This window comes from Pleurodeles waltl, chromosome 1_1 (assembly GCF_031143425.1).
Source record: "Pleurodeles waltl isolate 20211129_DDA chromosome 1_1, aPleWal1.hap1.20221129, whole genome shotgun sequence".
Classification (NCBI taxonomy): Eukaryota; Metazoa; Chordata; class Amphibia; order Caudata; family Salamandridae; genus Pleurodeles; species Pleurodeles waltl.
In genome coordinates, this window is record NC_090436.1 from 447,644,579 (window position 1) to 447,665,242 (window position 20,664).

The following is a 20,664-nucleotide window of genomic DNA, read 5'->3' on the forward strand; positions in this document are numbered from 1 at the left end:
ACAAGGTACTCATATGCGAAGTACATTTGCACCCAGTCTGGAAAGCCTATGTTTAAGGCCTCAAGCAACCACATATAGGGACTCCCTGTAACCCCTCTGTAACAATCTTAGAATGTGGTGTAGATATGCTGATATTTTATCCTATGCAGAGAGGACACTACAACAGCTATTGAATGTATTAGGTGGATCAACACCTGAGAAGTCACCTAACATTTACCCATACCCTGAGTAATGAACTGTCATTCCTTGATTTTCCTTATCCTAATTTGCACTGATGACATACATCTTCCATTCACTCCCCTACACTATTTAGTGTCTGTTTTTCCCGCACAGTTCTCTATAATATGTTCTGGACACTTTTATTCTTGACAGATCATTGATCTAATATAACCATTGAGGGCAGTCTGTAAAAGGAATGTCTATGACTAGATGCAAGAAAAGCCTGTTGTCCATTTTTACCTTTCATGACAAGGTTTGACTTTACAGTAAGGAAGCATAAAGGAACACATGTTCACATCCACCATTCAGAGCCTGTTGGAAGACAGAAAGCCAGTCTGCTTGTGGAGGTTGCTTGGGCAAAATACCCTGGCTAGAGCCCCTGTGCAGGCTGGATCTGCCAGGCACCTGTAACCGAAGTAAAGACCGACCCGTGTTGCACTGAGTAGCTAGTGTAGGCCTCTTACAGACACCTTGCTGCTCATTCGTTGGTCAGTGCACTGTGCCCATCCAAGTTAGAACATTTCACAATGAATTGTTATTATCTCCGATACATCATTCATCATCCACCCTAGATGGTATGCAGAAACCATTGTTCTGTGGTGATGATTACAATGATGTGCACACAACTGACCAAACTATTCGCCTCATACCAGATATCACTTTCCTTATGCACTAGTTATCACTGGATCTTTCACTGTGCTCACTGCTGTTTCTTGAGCCACCAAATGCCTACACATCAAATTCTCTCTATGTTTGGGTTAAAATGTAATACTCTTCCAAGGAGATGAATTTAGACCACAGCCTATGGCAGTGTACTCCTCTAGTCACTGAACAGATGTTAAGGCACTTCTAGCTCTCTTCTACAATCCTGCTCTCCAGTGAGCGGTCCCATTCTCTCTCTGGAAGCCACCTTCAGCTTGCAATGTTTTAAATAGAGACTTTTGTAACAGAAATATTTCCAACTGTTATTCATCTTATTGTCAAGGCACTCCTTATTGAAATTACCATCACTGGAGGTCATAATGCAACATGAGATCATGTTCTGTTGTAAACAGTACTATGTTTTAGTCACTGTCTTACGAAAAATGTATTATAAAATTAAATGAAATTTATTATTTTACAGACAAGCCACAAACTGCACTTGCTGCCACCTTCGGAGTAACAGTATTTCAATTATCACACTTAAACATAAATGACTAGGACATACCTCAGTTGTCCACACAAACACGTCAAGTGACTCCATGTTATATGTGGCATGTTCAGACAGCCCTAGCTTTTTGTCAACAACACTTTGCATTGTCACTCACAGTTTCGTTCTTATAATTACAAGCGTGCATTTTAATCCGCAAAATGATATTGTCTAAAAAGCTAGGTTGGTGTCCCACGTGACGTGGTGGTAAAGGGCACTTGTGCACACTCAGTCCTGAGCTTGATTACTAAAGAAGGCTTGAAGTGTTGATTGCTTCCAGTACTGTACCTCTTCTGTGTGGTGGACCTTTTGTGCTGCTTCTTCTTCCGCTTTTGCTGCTTCCTCTACTGCACCTGTTTTGTGAAGTAAGCAGGCTTGCACGACTGATGCATGTGGGTGATCTGTTGTCTGTGTGAGGCACTCCTTAACACCTGCCTGTGTTGCACTCGTTTTGTGTGTACATGAAAGGTAGAGGTTGCTACATTTGCAGTACCTGTTGTGTGCAAGAGTGAAGCTGCTGTTTGTTGCAGTGCCATACCTATACTCTTAAAAGGAAAGCTGCTTCGCTGTTGCCTTCGCTTTTGCATTCTGCTGTAAGTGGCCAAGTGATGTTTGCGAGCGCTCTTTAACAGCTACCTACTACACACTACTCAAACAACACAAGAGAGGGGCGGAACTGTGGACCAGCAAAGCACTCGTCAAGATGGAGGTGATGACAAGTAATGAAAATGAGAGAAGGCCTGAATAATAAGGCAGAGGAGGAAAGAGTGGTAAAGAACAAGGAACAATAGAAGGTAGGCAAGCATGAAAGGAAAACTGTGAGAAAAAAAGGGAAGAAAAAGAAGGCTAGAGCAAACAACTGAAATGGATAACTAGTAGAGGAAAGGCAAGAGGAAGAAGAAAAAGGTGATGTGAAGCAGATTAGAAAATTGAGGGGTACAAATAAGAGTGACAGGAGGCTAAACGAGCAAGAACTTTACAAACAAATACAATGATGAAGCAGAAATGGCAGACATGGAAAGAAAAGAAAAAGTAGGACAGACAAATAGAAAGGAAGAATGAAATGGAAACAGACAGCGTGTGCAAGGCAATGAAGAATCAGAGGCGGAACCCAAGAGGGGGCAACAAGGCACCGCAAACAAATAAGGCAGGAGTGACATGCAGACAAATGATGCAAACGGTAGAGAAAGGGAAGCATGTAAATAAATAGGTAGATGAGTGACAGACAAAATATAAACTTAGAAATTTAAGAATGTTGAAGGGAAAATGTGAAATACAGAGGGTAAGGGTCAAACGAGGAGATATTAAAGTGACAGCCTGATAGAAAGAAACTGGAATGTGGATGTGACCGAAAATTTGCAACAGTGGTATTGGAGCTTTGTTAATGTACTTAAGCACTGGCAGGTCTTGAGAGTACACTGACCTGCGCCAAACAGTAATATCCCAATAGTTAGAGTATAACATATGTTAACTACTGCAAAGCAACCTGATCATTTTGAGAAGACATGTCCCCTTGTAGAGTTAACTACTGCTACGGTTTCTCAGGTTTTGAGAGCTATGAGAAACCTCCAAGTCAGAGGTTGCAGTGCGTGTAAACCGGCATATATGGGTAATGTGTCTACAGCTGAAATGTGTCTCCCCACAGCGTACAGACACACACAATTGTATGCAGCAAACCCATTAGCCCTTGCAACATTATTACTGGTGGTATAGCCTCTGGGCCGAAGGTTACAAACCGAAGCTGTGCTGTGGCAAAGGCTTCTGAATGTGTCACGACTGGAACATCAAGCAACATACAAGTTGAGTTCAAAGTGTTTTATAGAGTTGATGTGATACCGGGAGTACTGCAAATCTAAACAGATACGTGTCATGAGATCCTTCTGTACCAATATATTAGTTTAAGATGTAAATCAGGACTGAGGTGCTTGCTAAGAACTGTCTGCACGGTTTGATACCGTGCACTGCAAATTAGATTACAGCTTCACTGCGAGAGGTCTAATAAGATCTAATTACTTTGCTACAAATGTATAATGTGGGCCATGATACAGAGGCTACAATTATTACGTTGTCAGTATTTGAAGACAAACTCAGATGGGTGGACGGCAAGAGTTGAGGACCCTGTTTTAAAAAAGACATATATATATATATATATATATATATATATATATATATATATATATATATATATATAAACAAACTATACAAGATGCTCATCTATAAAAATGGAGAAAAAAGCATACAAAACTTGAAAAGTTCTGGTTGGGAAGGTTTAAGCAACGGATATAAAATTACTTCACAAAACTAACTGGGATTTTTATGTCTAGTTGTACTGAGTGACAAGGGTTGATGCTACAGTGTTTTTAAAAGGCAGACATGGGCACATAATCTACCATGGGGACCCAAAAGAGTAATGAAAATGTCACTTACCCAGTGTACATCTGTTCGTGGCATCAGTCGCTGTAGATTCGCATGTTTTGCATAGCTCGCCATCTGGTGTTGGGCCGGAGTGTTACAAGTTGTTTTTCTTCGAAGAAGTCTTTCGAGTCACGGGACCGAGTGACTCCTCCTTTTGTCTCCATTGCGCATGGGCGTCGACTCCATCTTCGATTGTTTTTCCCCGCAGAGGGTGAGGTAGGAGTTGAATTGTAGTAATAGTGCCCATGCAATGGAGTGACTAAGTATGTACCTATTTAAGGTTGAGATGATACATATACAAATAGTTGAAGGTAACTTCCAAACTGCTACAGGCTCCCGGGGAGGCGGGTGAGCACATGCGAATCTACAGCGACTGATGCCACGAACAGATGTACACTGGGTAAGTGACATTTTCAGTTCGATGGCATCTGTCGCTGTAGATACGCATGTTTTGCATAGACTAGTAAGCAGTTATCTCCCCAAAAGCGGTGGCTCAGCCTGCAGGAGTGGAAGTAGTTTGAAATAATGTTCTTAATACGGCTTGACCTACTGTGGCTTGTTGTGCGGATAACACATCTACACAGTAGTGCTTGGTGAATGTGTGAGGCGTAGACCATGTGGCTGCCTTACATATTTCTTGCATTGGGATGTTTCCTAGAAAGGCCATGGTAGCACCCTTCCTTCTGGTTGAGTGTGCCCTTGGTGTAATGGGCAGCTGTCGTTTAGCTTTAAGGTAGCAGATTTGGATGCATTTAACTATCCATCTGGCTATACCTTGTTTTGATATTGGGTTTCCTGCATGAGGTTTTTGAAATGCAATAAATAGTTGTTTAGTCTTTCTGATGTTCTTTGTTCTGTCAATGTAATACATTAATGCTCTTTTGACATCTAATGTATGTAGTGCCCTTTCAGCTACGGTATCTGGCTGTGGAAAGAACACTGGAAGTTCCACTGTTTGATTTAGATGGAACGGTGAAATAACCTTTGGCAAAAATTTAGGATTAGTCCTTAGGACGACCTTATTCTTGTGTAGTTGTATAAAAGGTTCTTGTATTGTAAACACCTGAATCTCGCTTACTCTTCTTAGGGAAGTAATGGCGATGAGAAATGCAACCATCCAGGTTAGGAACTGTATTTCGCAGGAGTGCATGGGTTCAGAAGGTGGACCCATAAGTCTAGTTAGGACAACATTTAGGTTCCATGAAGGAACAGGTGGTGTTCTTGGTGGTATAATTCTCCTAAGGCCCTCCATGAATGCTTTAATGACTGGTATCTTATATAGGGAAGTTGAATAGGTAGTCTGCAGGTATGCAGATATTGCTGCAAGGTGTATTTTAATGGAAGAGAAAGCCAGGTTAGATTTTTGTAAGTGAAGCAAGTAGCCCACTACATGTTCTGGAGTTGTGTGTAATGGTTGTATTTGATTAATATGGCAGTAGCAAACAAACCTCTTCCATTTACTTGCATAGCAGTGCCTGGTGGATGGCCTTCTGGCTTGCTTTATGACTTCCATACATTCTTGGGTAAGTTGTAAGTGCCCGAATTCTAGGATCTCAGGAGCCAGATTGCTAGATTCAGCGATGCTGGATCTGGGTGTCTGATCTTTTGGTTGTGTTGTGTCAACAGATCTGGCCTGTTGGGCAATTTGATGTAGGGTACTACTGATAGGTCTAGCAGCGTTGTGTACCAGGGTTGCCTTGCCCAAGTTGGTGCTATTAATATGAGTTTGAGTTTGTTTTGACTGAGTTTGTTTACCAGGTAAGGAAGGAGAGGGAGAGGAGGAAAAGCGTAAGCAAATATCCCTGACCAGTTCATCCATAGGGCATTGCCTTGGGACTGTTTGTGTGGGTATCTGGATGCGAAGTTTTGGCATTTTGCGTTCTCCTTCGTCGCAAACAAGTCTATTTGAGGTGTTCCCCAGAGTTTGAAATAGGTGTTCAGAATTTGGGGGTGAATTTCCCATTCGTGGACCTGTTGGTGATCTCGAGAGAGGTTGTCTGCGAGTTGATTTTGGATCCCTGGTATAAATTGTGCTATTAGGCGAATTTGGTTGTGAATTGCCCAACGCCAATTTTTTTGTGCTAGCAGGCTTAACTGCGTGGAGTGTGTCCCCCCTTGCTTGTTTAGATAATACATTGTTGTCATGTTGTCTGTCTTGACGAGAATGTATTTGTGAACTATTATTGGTTGAAAAGCTTTTAGTGCTTGAAAAACTGCTAGAAGTTCTAGGTGATTTATATGCAGTTTTGTTTGATGTACGTTCCATTGTCCTTGTATGCTGTGTTGATCGAGGTGTGCTCCCCACCCTGTCATGGAAGCATCTGTTGTTATTACGTATTGTGGCACTGGGTCTTGGAAAGGCCGCCCTTTGTTTAAATTTATGTTGTTCCACCACAGAAGCGAGAGGTAAGTTTGGCGGTCTATTAACACCAGATCTAGAAGATGACCCTGTGCTTGAGACCACTGTGATGCTAGGCACTGTTGTAAGGGCCTCATGTGCAGTCTTGCGTTTCGGACAATGGCTATGCATGAAGACATCATGCCTAGGAGCTGTAATATCATCTTTGCTTGTATCTTTTGTGTTGGATACATGCGCTGTATGATGGTGTTGAAATTTTTAATTCTTTGGGGACTTGGAGTGGCTACTCCTTTTGTTGTGTCTATTATGGCTCCTAGGTATTGTTGTACCTTGCACGGCAGAATGTTGGATTTCGTGAAGTTGACGGTGAACCCTAGTTTGAAGAGGGTTTGTATGATCTGATTTGTGTGATTTGAGCACTCTATTAACGAATGGGCCTTGATTAGCCAGTCGTCTAGATATGGGAACACATGTATTTGCTGCCTTCTGATGTGTGCAGCGACTACCGCTAGACATTTGGTAAAGACTCTTGGTGCGGTTGTTAATCCGAAAGGCAGTACCTTGAATTGGTAATGTATTCCTTTGAATACAAACCTTAGATATTTCCTGTGCGATGGGTGTATTGGTATATGGAAATACGCATCCTTGAGGTCTAAAGTTGACATGTAGTCGTGTAGTTTTAGCAATGGCAATACTTCTTGTAGTGTGACCATGTGAAAGTGGTCTGATTTGATGAATGTGTTCACTATTCTGAGGTCTAGGATTGGTCTCAGCGTTTTGTCCTTCTTTGGTATCAGAAAGTACAGTGAGTAAACTCCTGTGTTTATTTGTGTGTTTGGCACTAATTCGATTGCATTCTTTTGCAATAGTGCCTGCACTTCTATCTCCAGGAGATTGGAATGATGTTTTGTCAAATTTTGTGCTTTTGGTGGTATGTTTGGAGGGAATTGTAGAAATTCTATGCAATAACCATGTTGGATAATTGCTAGAACCCAAGTGTCTGTAGTGATTTCCTCCCATGCTTTGTAATAATGACTTATTCTTCCCCCCACTGGTGTTGTGTGGAGGGGGTGAGTGACATGTGAGTCACTGCTTAGTAGTAGGGGTTTTGGGGCTTTGAAATTTTCCTCTATTCCTAGGGAATTGCCCTCCTCTATATTGTCCCCGAAAACCTCCTCTGTACTGTCCCTGGTAACTGGACGGTGTTGCCTGTGAGGTGCTGGCTTGTGTGCTCTGACCCCGAAACCCCCCTCTAAAGGGTGTTTTACGGAATGTGCTGTAATTCCCTCTGCTGTGCGGGGAGTAGAGTGCGCCCATGGCTTTAGCAGTGTCCGTGTCTTTTTTGAGTTTCTCAATCGCTGTGTCCACTTCTGGACCGAACAGTTCTTTTTCGTTAAAAGGCATATTGAGAACTGCTTGCTGAATCTCTGGTTTAAATCCAGACGTTCGGAGCCATGCATGCCTTCTGATAGTTACAGATGTATTAATTGTCCGTGCAGCTGTATCTGCAGCGTCCATGGAGGAGCGGATTTGGTTGTTGGAAATGGTCTGTCCCTCCTCAACCACTTGTTTTGCCCTATTTTGTAGGTCCTTGGGCAGATGGTCAATGAGATGTTGCATCTCATCCCAATGGGCTCTGTCATAGCGCGCAAGTAGTGCCTGGGAGTTAGCGATGCGCCACTGGTTTGCAGCTTGTGCTGCAACTCTTTTACCAGCTGCATCGAACTTGCGGCTTTCTTTATCTGGGGGTGGTGCATCTCCAGATGTGTGGGAGTTGGCCCTTTTCCTAGCTGCTCCTACAACGACAGAGTCTGGTGGCAGCTGTGTAGTGATGAAAGCCGGGTCTGTAGGAGGCGCCTTATACTTCTTTTCCACTCTTGGTGTGATTGCCCTACTTTTGACCGGCTCCTTAAAGATTTCTTTTGCGTGCCGGAGCATACCAGGGAGCATAGGCAGGCTTTGGTAGGAGCTGTGGGTGGAGGAGAGTGTGTTGAATAAAAAGTCATCCTCGACCTGTTCTGAGTGGAGGCTTACATTGTGAAATTGTGCTGCTCTAGCCACCACTTGAGAATACGCAGTGCTGTCCTCTGGTGGAGATGGCTTCGTAGGGTATGCCTCCGGACTGTTATCTGACACTGGGGCGTCGTATAAGTCCCATGCGTCTTGATCTTGGTCACCCTGGCTCATGGTGGTGTAAGCTGGGGAATGTGATGGAGTTTGTGCTGGTGAGACGTTAATCACAGGTGGAGGAGAGGGTGGTGGGGTAACTTTTTTCACCACTTTTGTTTGTGGTGTTTGTTCAGTTTGGAACTCCAATCTTCTCTTTCTTCTAATAGGGGGAAGGGTGCTTATTTTTCCTGTCCCCTGCTGTATGAAAATACGCTTTTGCGTATGGTCTACATTCGTTGAGTGTAGTTCTTCCTCAAACCTATGCTTTTGCATTTGGGAGGTTAGCGAGTGCTCTTCTGTATAAGAGCCTGAAACTGGGTCGGTTGCAGTTTGTTTTGGCACCGAAACCCTGTCTGCATCTTTTTTCGGCTCCGAGGTGACTTTTTTCTTTTTCGGGGCCGAAACCTCTCGCGTCGATCTTCTTCGGTGCCGCTGTCTCGGCGTCGAGCCGTGTCTACACCGGTATCTCGGTGTCGATGCTTGTCTCCAGCACTTTCTCGGTCCTGAGAAGGCTGCGCGCCGGTGTCTCGACCGGAGTCGGACGATCTCGGCACTGTTTGGGCCTTTTTCGGTGCCGACGGTCGGTCACCGAATTTATGGGTCGAGCCATGGCCTGGTGGCAGTGGCGTCCCCTGGGCCTTGTAAATCTTCTTTTGAGTGGTTTTCGACGTCCTACTCACGGTTTGTGTATCGTCGAATCCTTCGGAGTCCGATTCTTGGATCGAAAAGGTTCCCTCCTCTTCTTGTTCCTCGAACTCCCGGTGGGCTGTCGGCGCGGACGCCATCTGAAGTCTTCTGGCTCGACGGTCTCGGAGAGTTTTTTGGGACCGGAACGCACGACAGGCCTCGCAGGTGTCTTCACTGTGCTCAGGTGACAGGCACAGGTTGCAGACCAAGTGTTGGTCTGTATAGGGGTATTTATTGTGGCATTTGGGACAGAAACGGAACGGGGTCCGTTCTATCGGCGTTCTTCTGCACGCGGTCGGGCCGACCAGGCCCCAACGGGGGATCGAAAAAATTACCCCGAAGGGCACCGGAGCTCTTCGATCTTAGACGCGGTGTTGAATCTAACTACGCCGACCCCGAACGCAACAATACCGACGAAAATCTTCCGAAATTAGCTATCTTTCCGTTCCGAAACTCGGAGCGACAGGAACACGTCCGAACCCGATGGTGGAAAAAAAACAATCGAAGATGGAGTCGACGCCCATGCGCAATGGAGACAAAAGGAGGAGTCACTCGGTCCCGTGACTCGAAAGACTTCTTCGAAGAAAAACAACTTGTAACACTCCGGCCCAACACCAGATGGCGAGCTATGCAAAACATGCGTATCTACAGCGACAGATGCCATCGAACTGATAATTTCTTACTTTTAAACTTTTTCTTTGAGTGATATAAATCATTTGATGTATGTATAGAGTAGTAATTATGTTAAATACATTGGAAGATAACAATAGCTACAATAAACACAAATTATCTCAATATCTTCTCCACTTTCAACTTACCCCTTTTGTCATATCTCGGCTCCACCTGTCCATCTCCTTTCTAATTTTAACCTGTTCCTTGCTACATGGTCCCTCGTCCGCACTGGTCACATGTGCCATTATTCTAGCCTTCAGCATAAGCTGTCTCCTCTAATAGCAAAACTATCTATAATGAGGAGACATTTGTTGTCATGTACAATGTCACCTCTAGAAACAAGGTTACGGAGTTAATCCTGAACAGCACCTAAACTTTGGCATCCACCTTTTTGCACTCGAAGCTATGATGAGGTAATAGTCACAATAAACAAATACGTTCGAACTCCTACTGACTGAATGACGCCATGTCATCTCAAGGATTTGGGGAACCCTGGGTAAGACATCTTGGGGGAAGAGGGGCTGAGCACGATATCGTTTGGGGGCCTCGTAAGGAACACAAACAAGCATCTGTTTACTACCCATTTTCTGCTGACTCAAGGCCAAATAATGCATAACAACACTAAAGTACATGTTAAACTTTAACAGGGTCGCCAAAACAGTTGAAATGTGTCTTACCCAGGACCCCAAAAATCCTCAAGATGACACGGGTTAGAGAGACCGAGTCAGAGGTAGAGAAGGAAGAGAGGTTAAGAGAGAAACATAATAGAGATCAAAGCGAGAGAACTCATTTTCCTAGGGGGTCCCTTGGAAGGCAGCCACCCTCGGCAATTACCCACTTTGTCCATGCCTTTAAGACATCTCTGAAGGCAAGTATTCTCCATCTATAAGCACCAAAGAGAACCATGCAACAAGACATGAAAATGATGTTTGGAAAAAATAAAATAAAACAGTCATAGCTTTTTGTTGAAGTATTTTGCTGAAAAACACAGGTCATCTTAACATGCAAGGTGACTGAATAAATTGACATCCAAAATGATGATAAAAAGTATATAGTTGGACAAACGGCAAGAAAGCATTGCAACATTACTTACAGAAGAAACTGATGCACATTATCCACGTTCTCCTGTAATAACAGCGGCAATTCACTGGAGTATGAAAAAAAATAAATTAAAGTACTTACCACCACCAAGAATGTAAAAATCCAGGAGGCTCACCCAGTGTAATGTTTTTTTCCCATCTTATCTACAGTGAAGAAACAGAAGATACTCAAAAACCTCTCTTTACCAAAATCTACAAAACACAAGCAACATGCAATTGTTCGGTCATTGTTTTAATAGCTCTTTATTCAGTTTCCATAAAATGCAATTTCGCAAAAGTAAAATTGGCATTATATGGTAAACTTCATCAATTTTTAAGCATCTTTAAGGCAGTAACAATGTGCTTCTTTTCTTTTTTTAATAGAATAGACAACACATAATGTAGTGGGAGGACAGGACACCAAGCCCGGGTTGTCCCTAGTTTCGGCTTGAGCAGGTAAAGCAATCCCACTTTAGAAAACACATACTTGTATATAGCATTAGGCTGTAATCTGTCACGGTTCCCATTGACAAAGTATATCTGATGTGCATCTTCCCCAACAGTCCCAGTCCCCACTTCGTTTGCTATCCTGTCAAAAGCAGAACTCAATACAGGTTAGAAACAGCTCTTACGGCATCGTATGTAAGTGAACCGTGTTTTCAGATAAAGCCTCTAAACTGATCATAATCAATGGGTCCTTCCAGCAAGACATTCCAGTACAATTCCCACTTCTGTTTTGTCTATTAGTTGTGTTTGGTGGCTTTCAGCCTACGTTCAAGAGGGGCATGTATTTGATTCGGCGTCTGTCAGTACAAACATGTCCCATTGCGTATCTGCCTGCCAATCCTCACCCATGCCCCAACAGGGCATCAAGACGGTCATCTTCAGTATCAGCCCACAGCAAATCTTTTAACCAGAAATTCTGTTTGGGGGCCTCTGGGGAACTTCCACGCCAAGTTGTTTTACTAATACCAGGGCAGGATCAATGAATCTTGTGCGGTATTTAGAGCTTCGATCTGGGCATTAGTGGGCATGGCTCAGGTCCAAAAGGTTATTTTTTCTCTGTCAATTCTACCAGCATAAGTGCCTCGGTCCAAAACAGCTGTATGATGAGACATTGCCATAACAAATGAAAAAATCTTGCCTATAGTCGTTGGCAGCAGAGGGATCTGGCGTCCGCTTCCTCGTATACGTGGGCTATTCACTGAGGAGTAAGATAGGTCTGATTTAAGTAAATGAACTGGGTATACTTCAGGAAGGCTTTGCTGTTGATTCCATGTACACACTCCTACGCATGGGTCCGATTCCTATGCACTATTTTCAGCCATAGATTTTGTTCCCCACCAAACTTTAAAGACAATATTAGGGTAAAGTGCAGTGTGAGCAATGAGCCATATATAGACCGGTTACTGGATTTCAAGCATGTCTATTTGCAAGTAGTAACTGAAGGACCAGAGTCGCAGGAGGCTCCACCTCATCTGGACCCCATATTTCATCAAGAATGTGCGTCAGTGCCCTGTAGGTGATACACTGTCCCAGTCAATCCGAGAGCTCCTGAAATGTGGAGGGGTCCCTTGCATAAAATGGTAAGCCAATGTAAGCACTCCAGTCCCCACCCATGAGCGTTTATCATGCATGGTACTAGGTGAGCAAAAGAGAGGGGAAGACTAGAGAACATATCTGGTGCATACGAGTGCATCTGATGTTTGGATAATATTTACTTTCTTCTACAGTATTTGGATATATGCCCTAATCTCTGCTGTCCCCATCCCTATTTCCTCTGACATCAGCCATTGTAAAATCTGTGCAGGAAGGTTATTATGCTTCTAGAATAAAACAATCCTCTAATTTTCCTAAGGAGATCTGCTCTATATTTAAGGAAATGACTCAGGAACCTGTTGCCTCCAGTCGTATAGAAGCTTCCAAAGAAAACAGCAATAATTTAGCTTGCTTTTTTCGTAATAAAATTTCTGAGATCCAGTCACCCTTTTCTAATGACTCACCTAAAGAGCCTAAAAAGTTATCTCAGACTGAACACCATCACTCCAGACCCTCTCTGTCAGTCATCCAACCGATGACAGGAGATCTACTTGGAAATTATTTAAGAATAAAATCAGGATCTCCTTTGGATCCTGCTCCTCCAGCCGTTTTAGTTCAATGTTTAGATCTCCTAGACTGATTTTAACTAATATTTTCAACAATTCTTTTATAGTTGGGAGTCTACCCCAAATTTGGAAACACGCTATTATTAAACCTCCACTGAAAAAACCTAAGCTGGATGCATCTCTACTAAGCAATTATAGACCTATCTCTTCTTTCTATAGCATCTAAAAAAGCTGAAAATCATGTTAAACAAATTTCTGGCTTCTTAGAAGAACATAAGCTCCTACACATTCCACTGGGTTTCAGACCTTAAATTAGTACGGAAGCCGCCCTTTCAACGACGACTAACTACTGGTGGCTATGCAGCAATTATTTTATTAGACTTAAGTGCAGCTTCTTCAAAGAATTACTCAAGTGGGATTCGAAGGTACTATTTTTAACTGGCTTTCTTCCTTCTTAAAAGGTAGGTCGTTTCAGGTTTTGGATAGGTCTTTTTTTTCTGATATCCATTCCTTTAGCTGTGAGATTCCTCAGGGATCCTCTCTAAGCACCACTCTTTTTTAAGATCTATATGTCTCCCTTGGCTAAAATTGTGGAACCCTATGGTCTCTCTCTGGTATCTTATGCTGATGATACCCAGGTGGTCTATTCTTTTAGCACCAATGTAAACTCTGATCAAGAAGCGCTATCCTCCTGCCTTACAGACATCGCTAACTGCATGTCAGATAGTAAGCTCAAGCTAAATGATGAAAAAACGGAAGTAATGTTGGTTGGAAATATTTCCCTACTTAACTCGCCCATCTCAATTCCAGAAGAATTGAAAAGTCTTCTTCCCCCCAAAGGAAACCATAAAAAGCCTAGGAGTATGGCTGGACTCCAGTCTATCGATGGAACAGCATGCAAAAAAATTGCGGATTCTTGCTTCAATCTTCTAAGAATGCTTAGAAAAAAGTTCAAATCTCTCCCCTTTCTTGCCAAAAGACTTATTATTCAAGGCTTCATATTATTCCGCCTAGACTATGGGAACGTGCTGTTCCCGAGTTCTCTCATCTGTGTATTAAGGAGACTGCAGATGGTGCTGAATGTGGCAGGCCGGCTAGTTATGGCCATCCACAGAACTCCATTGGCCAAACCAGCCTTAGCCTCCCTCCATTGGCTTCCTATCCAGCAAATTATTAATTTTAAAGCTTTGTGTATGGTATATCGAGCTCTTCATGATAGGGGCCTTTCTTTTATCAAGCACATGATCACACCCTACATCCTCAAGAGGTCCCTTAGATCATCAACTGCTGCTCTAATTAACATCTGACATGTTAAAAAAAAAAAAAAAAACAAGATGGGGAGGTAGGTCCTTCACATTCAAAGCAGCAAATGTATGGAATTCCCTCCCCGTCACTTCGAATGGACAATTCCGAACTCTCTTTTTGAGGTAAACTGAAGACTAATCTTTCCAGCATAAATTCTCACTGTGATGCCTCCGTCCTCTTTCAGCACTGGGAGGCCTTCGGGTAGCCATGTGCTTTATAAATATATTAAACTAAACTAAACCAAACCATCTAGACACCTACTGCAGCTGAACCTCTGCATAATATAGTTTGTAGTTAGGAGCTCTTAACCCACCCACAGACAAAGATGTTTGCAACATACGTAGAGCTACTCTATTCCTACCAGTTCCTATATCATGACTGAAAGAATCCCATCTAAATCTGCAAAAAATAAAATAAACTCATGGGCATTGTGACCAGCAAGGCTGAGAATAAGTAAAGCAATCATAGAAGAACCACCATTTTGGAATCGTTATCCTTCCCATAGATTACAGTGGCAGGGCCACCCAGAATTTTGCTGACTGGCGCATTTCTTAAGGAGATTTTTCCTAGGCTCGCCTATATTTAGTCAGAGTCTGAATGATACAACGCCAAAATAGCTAAAGAAGTATGGACCCAGTTTGTCTGCCTGAAGGGGTTGAGCAGAACATTCCTAGTTTTTATAGCGGCCCTGGGGGAACAAGAATGATTTCTTCCAGTTGATCATTAACTACGAGTTGTCCCCAAAATCATGTAGAATATTCATCACCTTTGGGACAGTATCTTGGCCCTCTTGCAGATAGATAAATTCATCATCTGTGTACAGTGCAATAATCTGCTACCGATCTGCTACTCTGCTGCGTAACAGGCACGACAGTGGCTCCAAGGCAATTGCAAAATGAGGGGCGATAAAGGGCAACCCTGTCTAGTGCTTTGCCTATTGAGAATTATACAACTATCACTAGCCTGTCTGCACCCTTGTCACAGCTGCCATAAATGTAGTCATTTCCTGAAACAAGAACCTATCCCCAACAATTCTGGGACTGGCATCAGATAAGGCCACCCAAGGGTGTCAAAGGTCTTCATTGTGTCAAGAGAAAGAGCCATGCGCCTAAAATCGTTTAATCAGGCATTGTCTATTCAAGCTGGACATACAGCGCATGTTAAGGAACATGCTCAAAGCCTTTCTGGTCTGAATACTATTGCAGTCACCACAGTAAGGAATCTGTTTGCAAGTACCTTATCCAAGAGATTAAAATCTAGGTCCAACACTACTAAGGGGGTTGCAGGATCTTCCATCTAGGGTGTCTCGCTCGGTTTTGGTAGGATCACTACAAGAGCCTCATGCAGCGAATCTGGCAGGGAACCCAGTTGTTTGGAGGCTTCATACAGTCTGAGGAGTCTAAAGGCATGGACTGTTCTGTATATGAAATAAAGCTAATTTAGAAACTTAACTGTGCCTGGTGTTTTGCTGCACACCATCTGGTCACCTCATCCATAGTCAATGGCCCCTTTAACAATTCCCTTTCCTGGGAGTCCAGACATGGTGTGTTTATGTTCTCAAGATATGCTCATAACCAGTTGCATTTTATCAAAAACAGAGATCCCTTACCAAACCAATTACATTTCCCAATACAAACAGAGATACAATGAAATCTATGTGAAAATGTAAAAAATATAATGAATTATGCATATAGCAATTGAGGATAAAATACAAAAACAAAAGTTAAATGAAAGAACAACAATTATGGTGGGGGCACCTCTCAGCGGTGCTTGAGAGCTGTCACAAAACAGGGAATCAAATCATTCCACTAATATGTGATTATGCTTCTACTCAGGTGGGAAGCAAGACCTCTTGCAGAGTAGTATATTTTGCACGATGCAATGGTTTGTCTCAAATAATAAGTAAACATTTTTTTAGTTTTTCTGTCTTGAAATGGTAAAGCACACGTCTTATACAAGAAACCAATCATCAACTTGAGGTGCAGTTGTTCATCAATTATTTGTCTTAGACAAAAGGAAGAAACACAGAATAATGCAGTATTTTTATGCCAACTTAATAATGTACAAAACAAAGAACCATTTAACAATAAACGAGTTAAGGTACAATTATTCATCAATGTTTGGGTCCTTTATGGGCCATGTGCAAAGGACCATCATCAGGACCAAAAAATAGTGCCTGAGGGAATACTGAAACAGAACAGAAAAATGAAAAGGGAGAAAAAGTTGACTTAATACATAGAATTGTAAAAGCAAAGTAAATAACACACAAAGGCTTATCACAAAGGTGTAACGAACAGCAAGTGGGGAAAAAGTACCACGAAAAAATACCACAATGAGAATGGCATAAAAAAAGAAAAAAAGAAACAAAAAAAAACAAAAAAACAGAAGAAAAAAAAACAAAAAAAAAACTCAACTGTCAGTACCATTCCATACAAAACGCGTGGAAAACACTGGAAAATCATAGGGGTGAATAAGGGAGAAACGTGCAGTGGCTGTGAACTGGCAAGCAAAGAGTTACCATATCAGTCAGAAGCTTGTGAATAGTGAGAAATTCTCAACTAAGGTAGACAATACCTTATAACGGGTATATTTCACATTGAATTAGTTATCAGTACCACGCTGATTTTGTTTTGAATTTTTTTTAACAGAAATCTCTATTTCCATTTTTTCCTATGCAGTGAAAAAAAGATGTTGAGACTTTGGGACGAGAGACTGAAACCTGCAGATTACCTACATACACAAGGCAAACGAAAGCTAGCAAAAAGTCTTGAACACTCACAAAAGGATCAGGAAAAAAAAAAAAAAAAAAAAAAACACACATTCCCAGGACATCATACCATCTTGACTGCCTTTCGTGACTAATTTATAGATCATATAATTAAATGTTCAGTGTTAGAAATGGGGTCTTTCAGGTTACTCACTGTTCAAGCAAGGACCCTCACTCTAGTGAGGGTAAAAGAGAATCACCCTCAGCTAACCCCTGCTTACCCCCTTAGTAGCTTGGCACGAGCAGTAGGCTTAGCTTCAGAGTGCAAGGTGTAAAGTATTTGTACTAACACACACAGTAACTTAATGAAAACACTACAAAATGACAACACAGGTTTAGAAAAATAGAAGGTATTTATCTAAACAAAATAAGACCAAAATGACAAAAATCCACAATACACAAGTCAAGTTATCAATTAAAAAGCAAAAAAAAGAGTCTTCATGTAGTTTTAAACACACACTAACACGGTTATCGTGAAAATGTACCTTGGGTCCATCAAAAATAACCCCGCACGGGCGAGTGTGCATCAGAAAAAGCTTGTGATGCGTCGATTTTTCTCCTTTCGTCAGGGCACGTAGTTTCTTCTCTCCACAGGAGAGCAATGCATCGATCCGGTCAACACTCTCAGGTCCATGCAGGCCTTGCATAGTTTTTACACGCCCAGCGGTACTTGCATCGGAAATCCAGCCGCACGATCATCCAAAAACCACACAGCGCGGGTTTCGATTTCCCAGCATTCGTCAGCGATGCTCCGCGTTGTTTATCCAGCTCCGTACGTCGATTCTTCAGTCACCTTTGCAGGCGAGCGTCGATTTTTAGTCGCGAAGCCAGAAGCACGCAGATTTTTTAGCCGGAGATCGGAGTTGTGTCGATCTTTTCCCCACACGGCGTTCTGTGCATGGATTTCTTCCACTTGAGCTGCCAGCTTCTCCTTTCAGGGTCCCAGGAACTGGATGGGCACCACAGGGAAGAGTAGGAGTCTCTCCAAAGACTCCAGGTGATGGCAGAGAGAAGTCTTTGCTGTCCCTGAGACTTCAAACAACAGGAGGCACGCTCTAAATCAAGCCCTTGGAGATCTTCATAAGATGGAAGGCACACAAAGTCCAGTCTTTGCTCTCTTACTCTGGCAGAAGCAGCAACTGCAGGATAGCTCCACAAAGCACAGTCTCAGGCAGGGCAGCTCTTCTTCATCAGCTCTTCAGCTCTTCTCCAGGCAGAGGTTCCTCTTGGTTTCCAGAATTGTTCTAAAGTCTGTGGTTTTGGGTGTCCTTCTTTTACCCAATTTCTCCTTTGAAGTAGGCCTACTTCAAAGCAAAGTCTCTCTTGTATGTGAAATCCTGCCTTGCCTAGGCCAGGCCCCAGACACTCACCAGGGGTTTGGAGACTGCATTGTGTGAGGAAAGGCACAGCCCTTTCAGTTGTGAGTGACCACTCCTCCCCTCCCTCCTAGCACAGATGGCTCATCAGGAAATGCAGACTACACCCCAGCTCCCTTTGTCTCACTTTCTATTGTGAGGTACAACCAGCCCAACTGTCAAACTGACCTAGACAGGGAATCAACAAACAGACAGAGTCACAGAAATGGTATAAGCAAGAAAATGCTCACTTTCTAAAAGTGGCCTTTTCAAACACACAATCTTAAAATCAACTTTACTAAAAGATGTATTTTTAAGTTGTGAGCTCAGAGACCCCAAACTCCACATGTCCATCCGCTCCCAAAGGGAATCTACACTTTAATCAGATTTAAAGGTAGCCCCCATGCTAACCTATGGGAGGGACATGTCTTGCAACAGTGAAAAACGAGTTTAGCAATATTTCACTGTGAGGACCTATAAAACAAATTACTATGGGCCACCGCCGCCCGCCTCGCGGGAACCGCCATATGGCCGCTCCGCGGTCGAAAGACCGCGGAGGCCATTCAGGCTTTCCCGCTGGGCTGGCGGGCGACCGCCAGAAGGCCGCCCGCCAGCCCAGCGGGAAACCCCTCCCCACGAGGAAGCCGGCTCCGAATGGAGCCGGCGGAGTGGGTATGTGCGACGGGTGCAGTGGCACCCGTCGCGTATTTTAGTGTCTGCATAGCAGACACTGAAATACATAGTGGGGCCCTCTTACGGGGGCCCCTGCAGTGCCCATGCCATAGGCATGGGCACTGCAGGGGCCCCCAGGGGCCCCGCGGCACCCCCTACCGCCATCCTGTTCCTGGCGGGAGACCCGCCAGGAACAGGATGGCGGTAGGGGTGTCAGAATCCCCATGGCGGCGGAGCGCGCTCCGCCGCCATGGAGGATTCTAAAGGGCAGCGGAAAACCGGCGGGAGACCGCCGGTTTTCCGCATCTGACCGCGGCCGAACCGCCGCGGTCAGAACGCCCTGCGGGGCACCTCCCGCCGACCCTGGCCCCGGCGGTCTCAGACCGCCGGGGTCAGAATGACCCCCTATATGTCCTACCTTAACCGTACACTGCACCCTGCCCTTGGGCTACCTAGGGCCTATCTTAGGGGTGTCTGACATGTAAGAAAAGGGAAGGTTTAGGCCTGGCAAGTGGGTACACTTGCCAAGTCGAATTTACAGTTAAAACTGCACACACTGACACTGCAATGGCACGTCTGAGACATGATTACAGAGCTACTCGTGTGGGTGGCACAACCAGTGCTGCAGGCCCACTAGTAGCATTTGATTTACAGGCCCTGGGCACCTCTAGTGCACTGTACTAGGTACTTACTAATAAATCAAATATGCCTATCATGGATAAGACAATTACACACACATTTTGTAAAGGAGCACTTTAGCACTGGTTAGCAGTGGTAAAGTGCCTAGAGTAACAAAAACAGCAAAATCTGAGTCCAGCCCACATCAACAACCTGAGAAACAGAGGCAAAAAGTTAAGGGAGACCACGCCAAGGATGAAAAGTCTAACAGTCAGGAATTGAACAAACTGGTTATATGACAGGTGGTGGTAAATTGGCTCCATGACAGAGTTTAATATCACTTCAATACAATGTTCTCACCTACTATAGCAGGATTCACAGAGGCTTAGGTTTTATTGGTTCAGATACCAGTTCTGCCATATGTCACATTAAAAAAAACGATATAATTAGCAATATGGTTAAGAAGAGACCCCACCCTTTAAATCAGAAACCACTATGAGAAATCGGGTGGACAGGGAGATGGGAATAAGTGAAATAGTACAACATTTATACATGTTCTTAACGTAGGGTCCCCAATGTAGACAAGAACCTTTCTTCCTTCCTGTTTCACAAAACAAACTTAACACAAGCTGTTGATGATTTGGACTTGGAGGGAGGTTAATGCAGTACTTAAACTAGACTAGAACAGACCTTTTACTAAAACAGGTATGCTTTTGAATCCGGACACAGGATTCTTCAACAGTCTTTAGAGGTTTATCAGACCATTCACCTGAAATTTAAACCCTTAGGATTTTAACATCCAAGGAACCAAATCTCAGAACATGGAGCCTCAACAAAGTGCCTTTCATTTAACACTAATAAATATAATAAGACATTGCACACCACAATTCTGAAGAAAATGACATAGGCTATATTTCTCCAAAAATGGTATAAGATGATGCAAAATCAGCCCTAAAGGGAGAGGTTAATATGACATACCTCAGCCTTCCAGAAATCAACAAGAAACAAAAATCAAGATTTTGAGTCTAAACTCTCAATACTAGAGGGGCGGCG

The 20,664-nt window shown here is 43.3% G+C and overlaps 1 protein-coding gene across 6 annotated transcripts in view; it reads right to left on the minus strand.

Moving 5' to 3' along the window:
* SSBP2 (single stranded DNA binding protein 2) overlaps positions 1-20,664 on the minus strand; it is a 919,192-nt gene that overhangs the window by 556,963 nt on the left and 341,565 nt on the right. For all 6 annotated transcript variants that reach the window (XM_069224652.1, XM_069224643.1, XM_069224660.1 and 3 more), the window contains exon 3: positions 10,893-10,954. In XM_069224652.1, the coding sequence (XP_069080753.1) occupies positions 10,893-10,954 (62 nt within the window). The remainder of the gene's footprint in view (positions 1-10,892; positions 10,955-20,664) is intronic.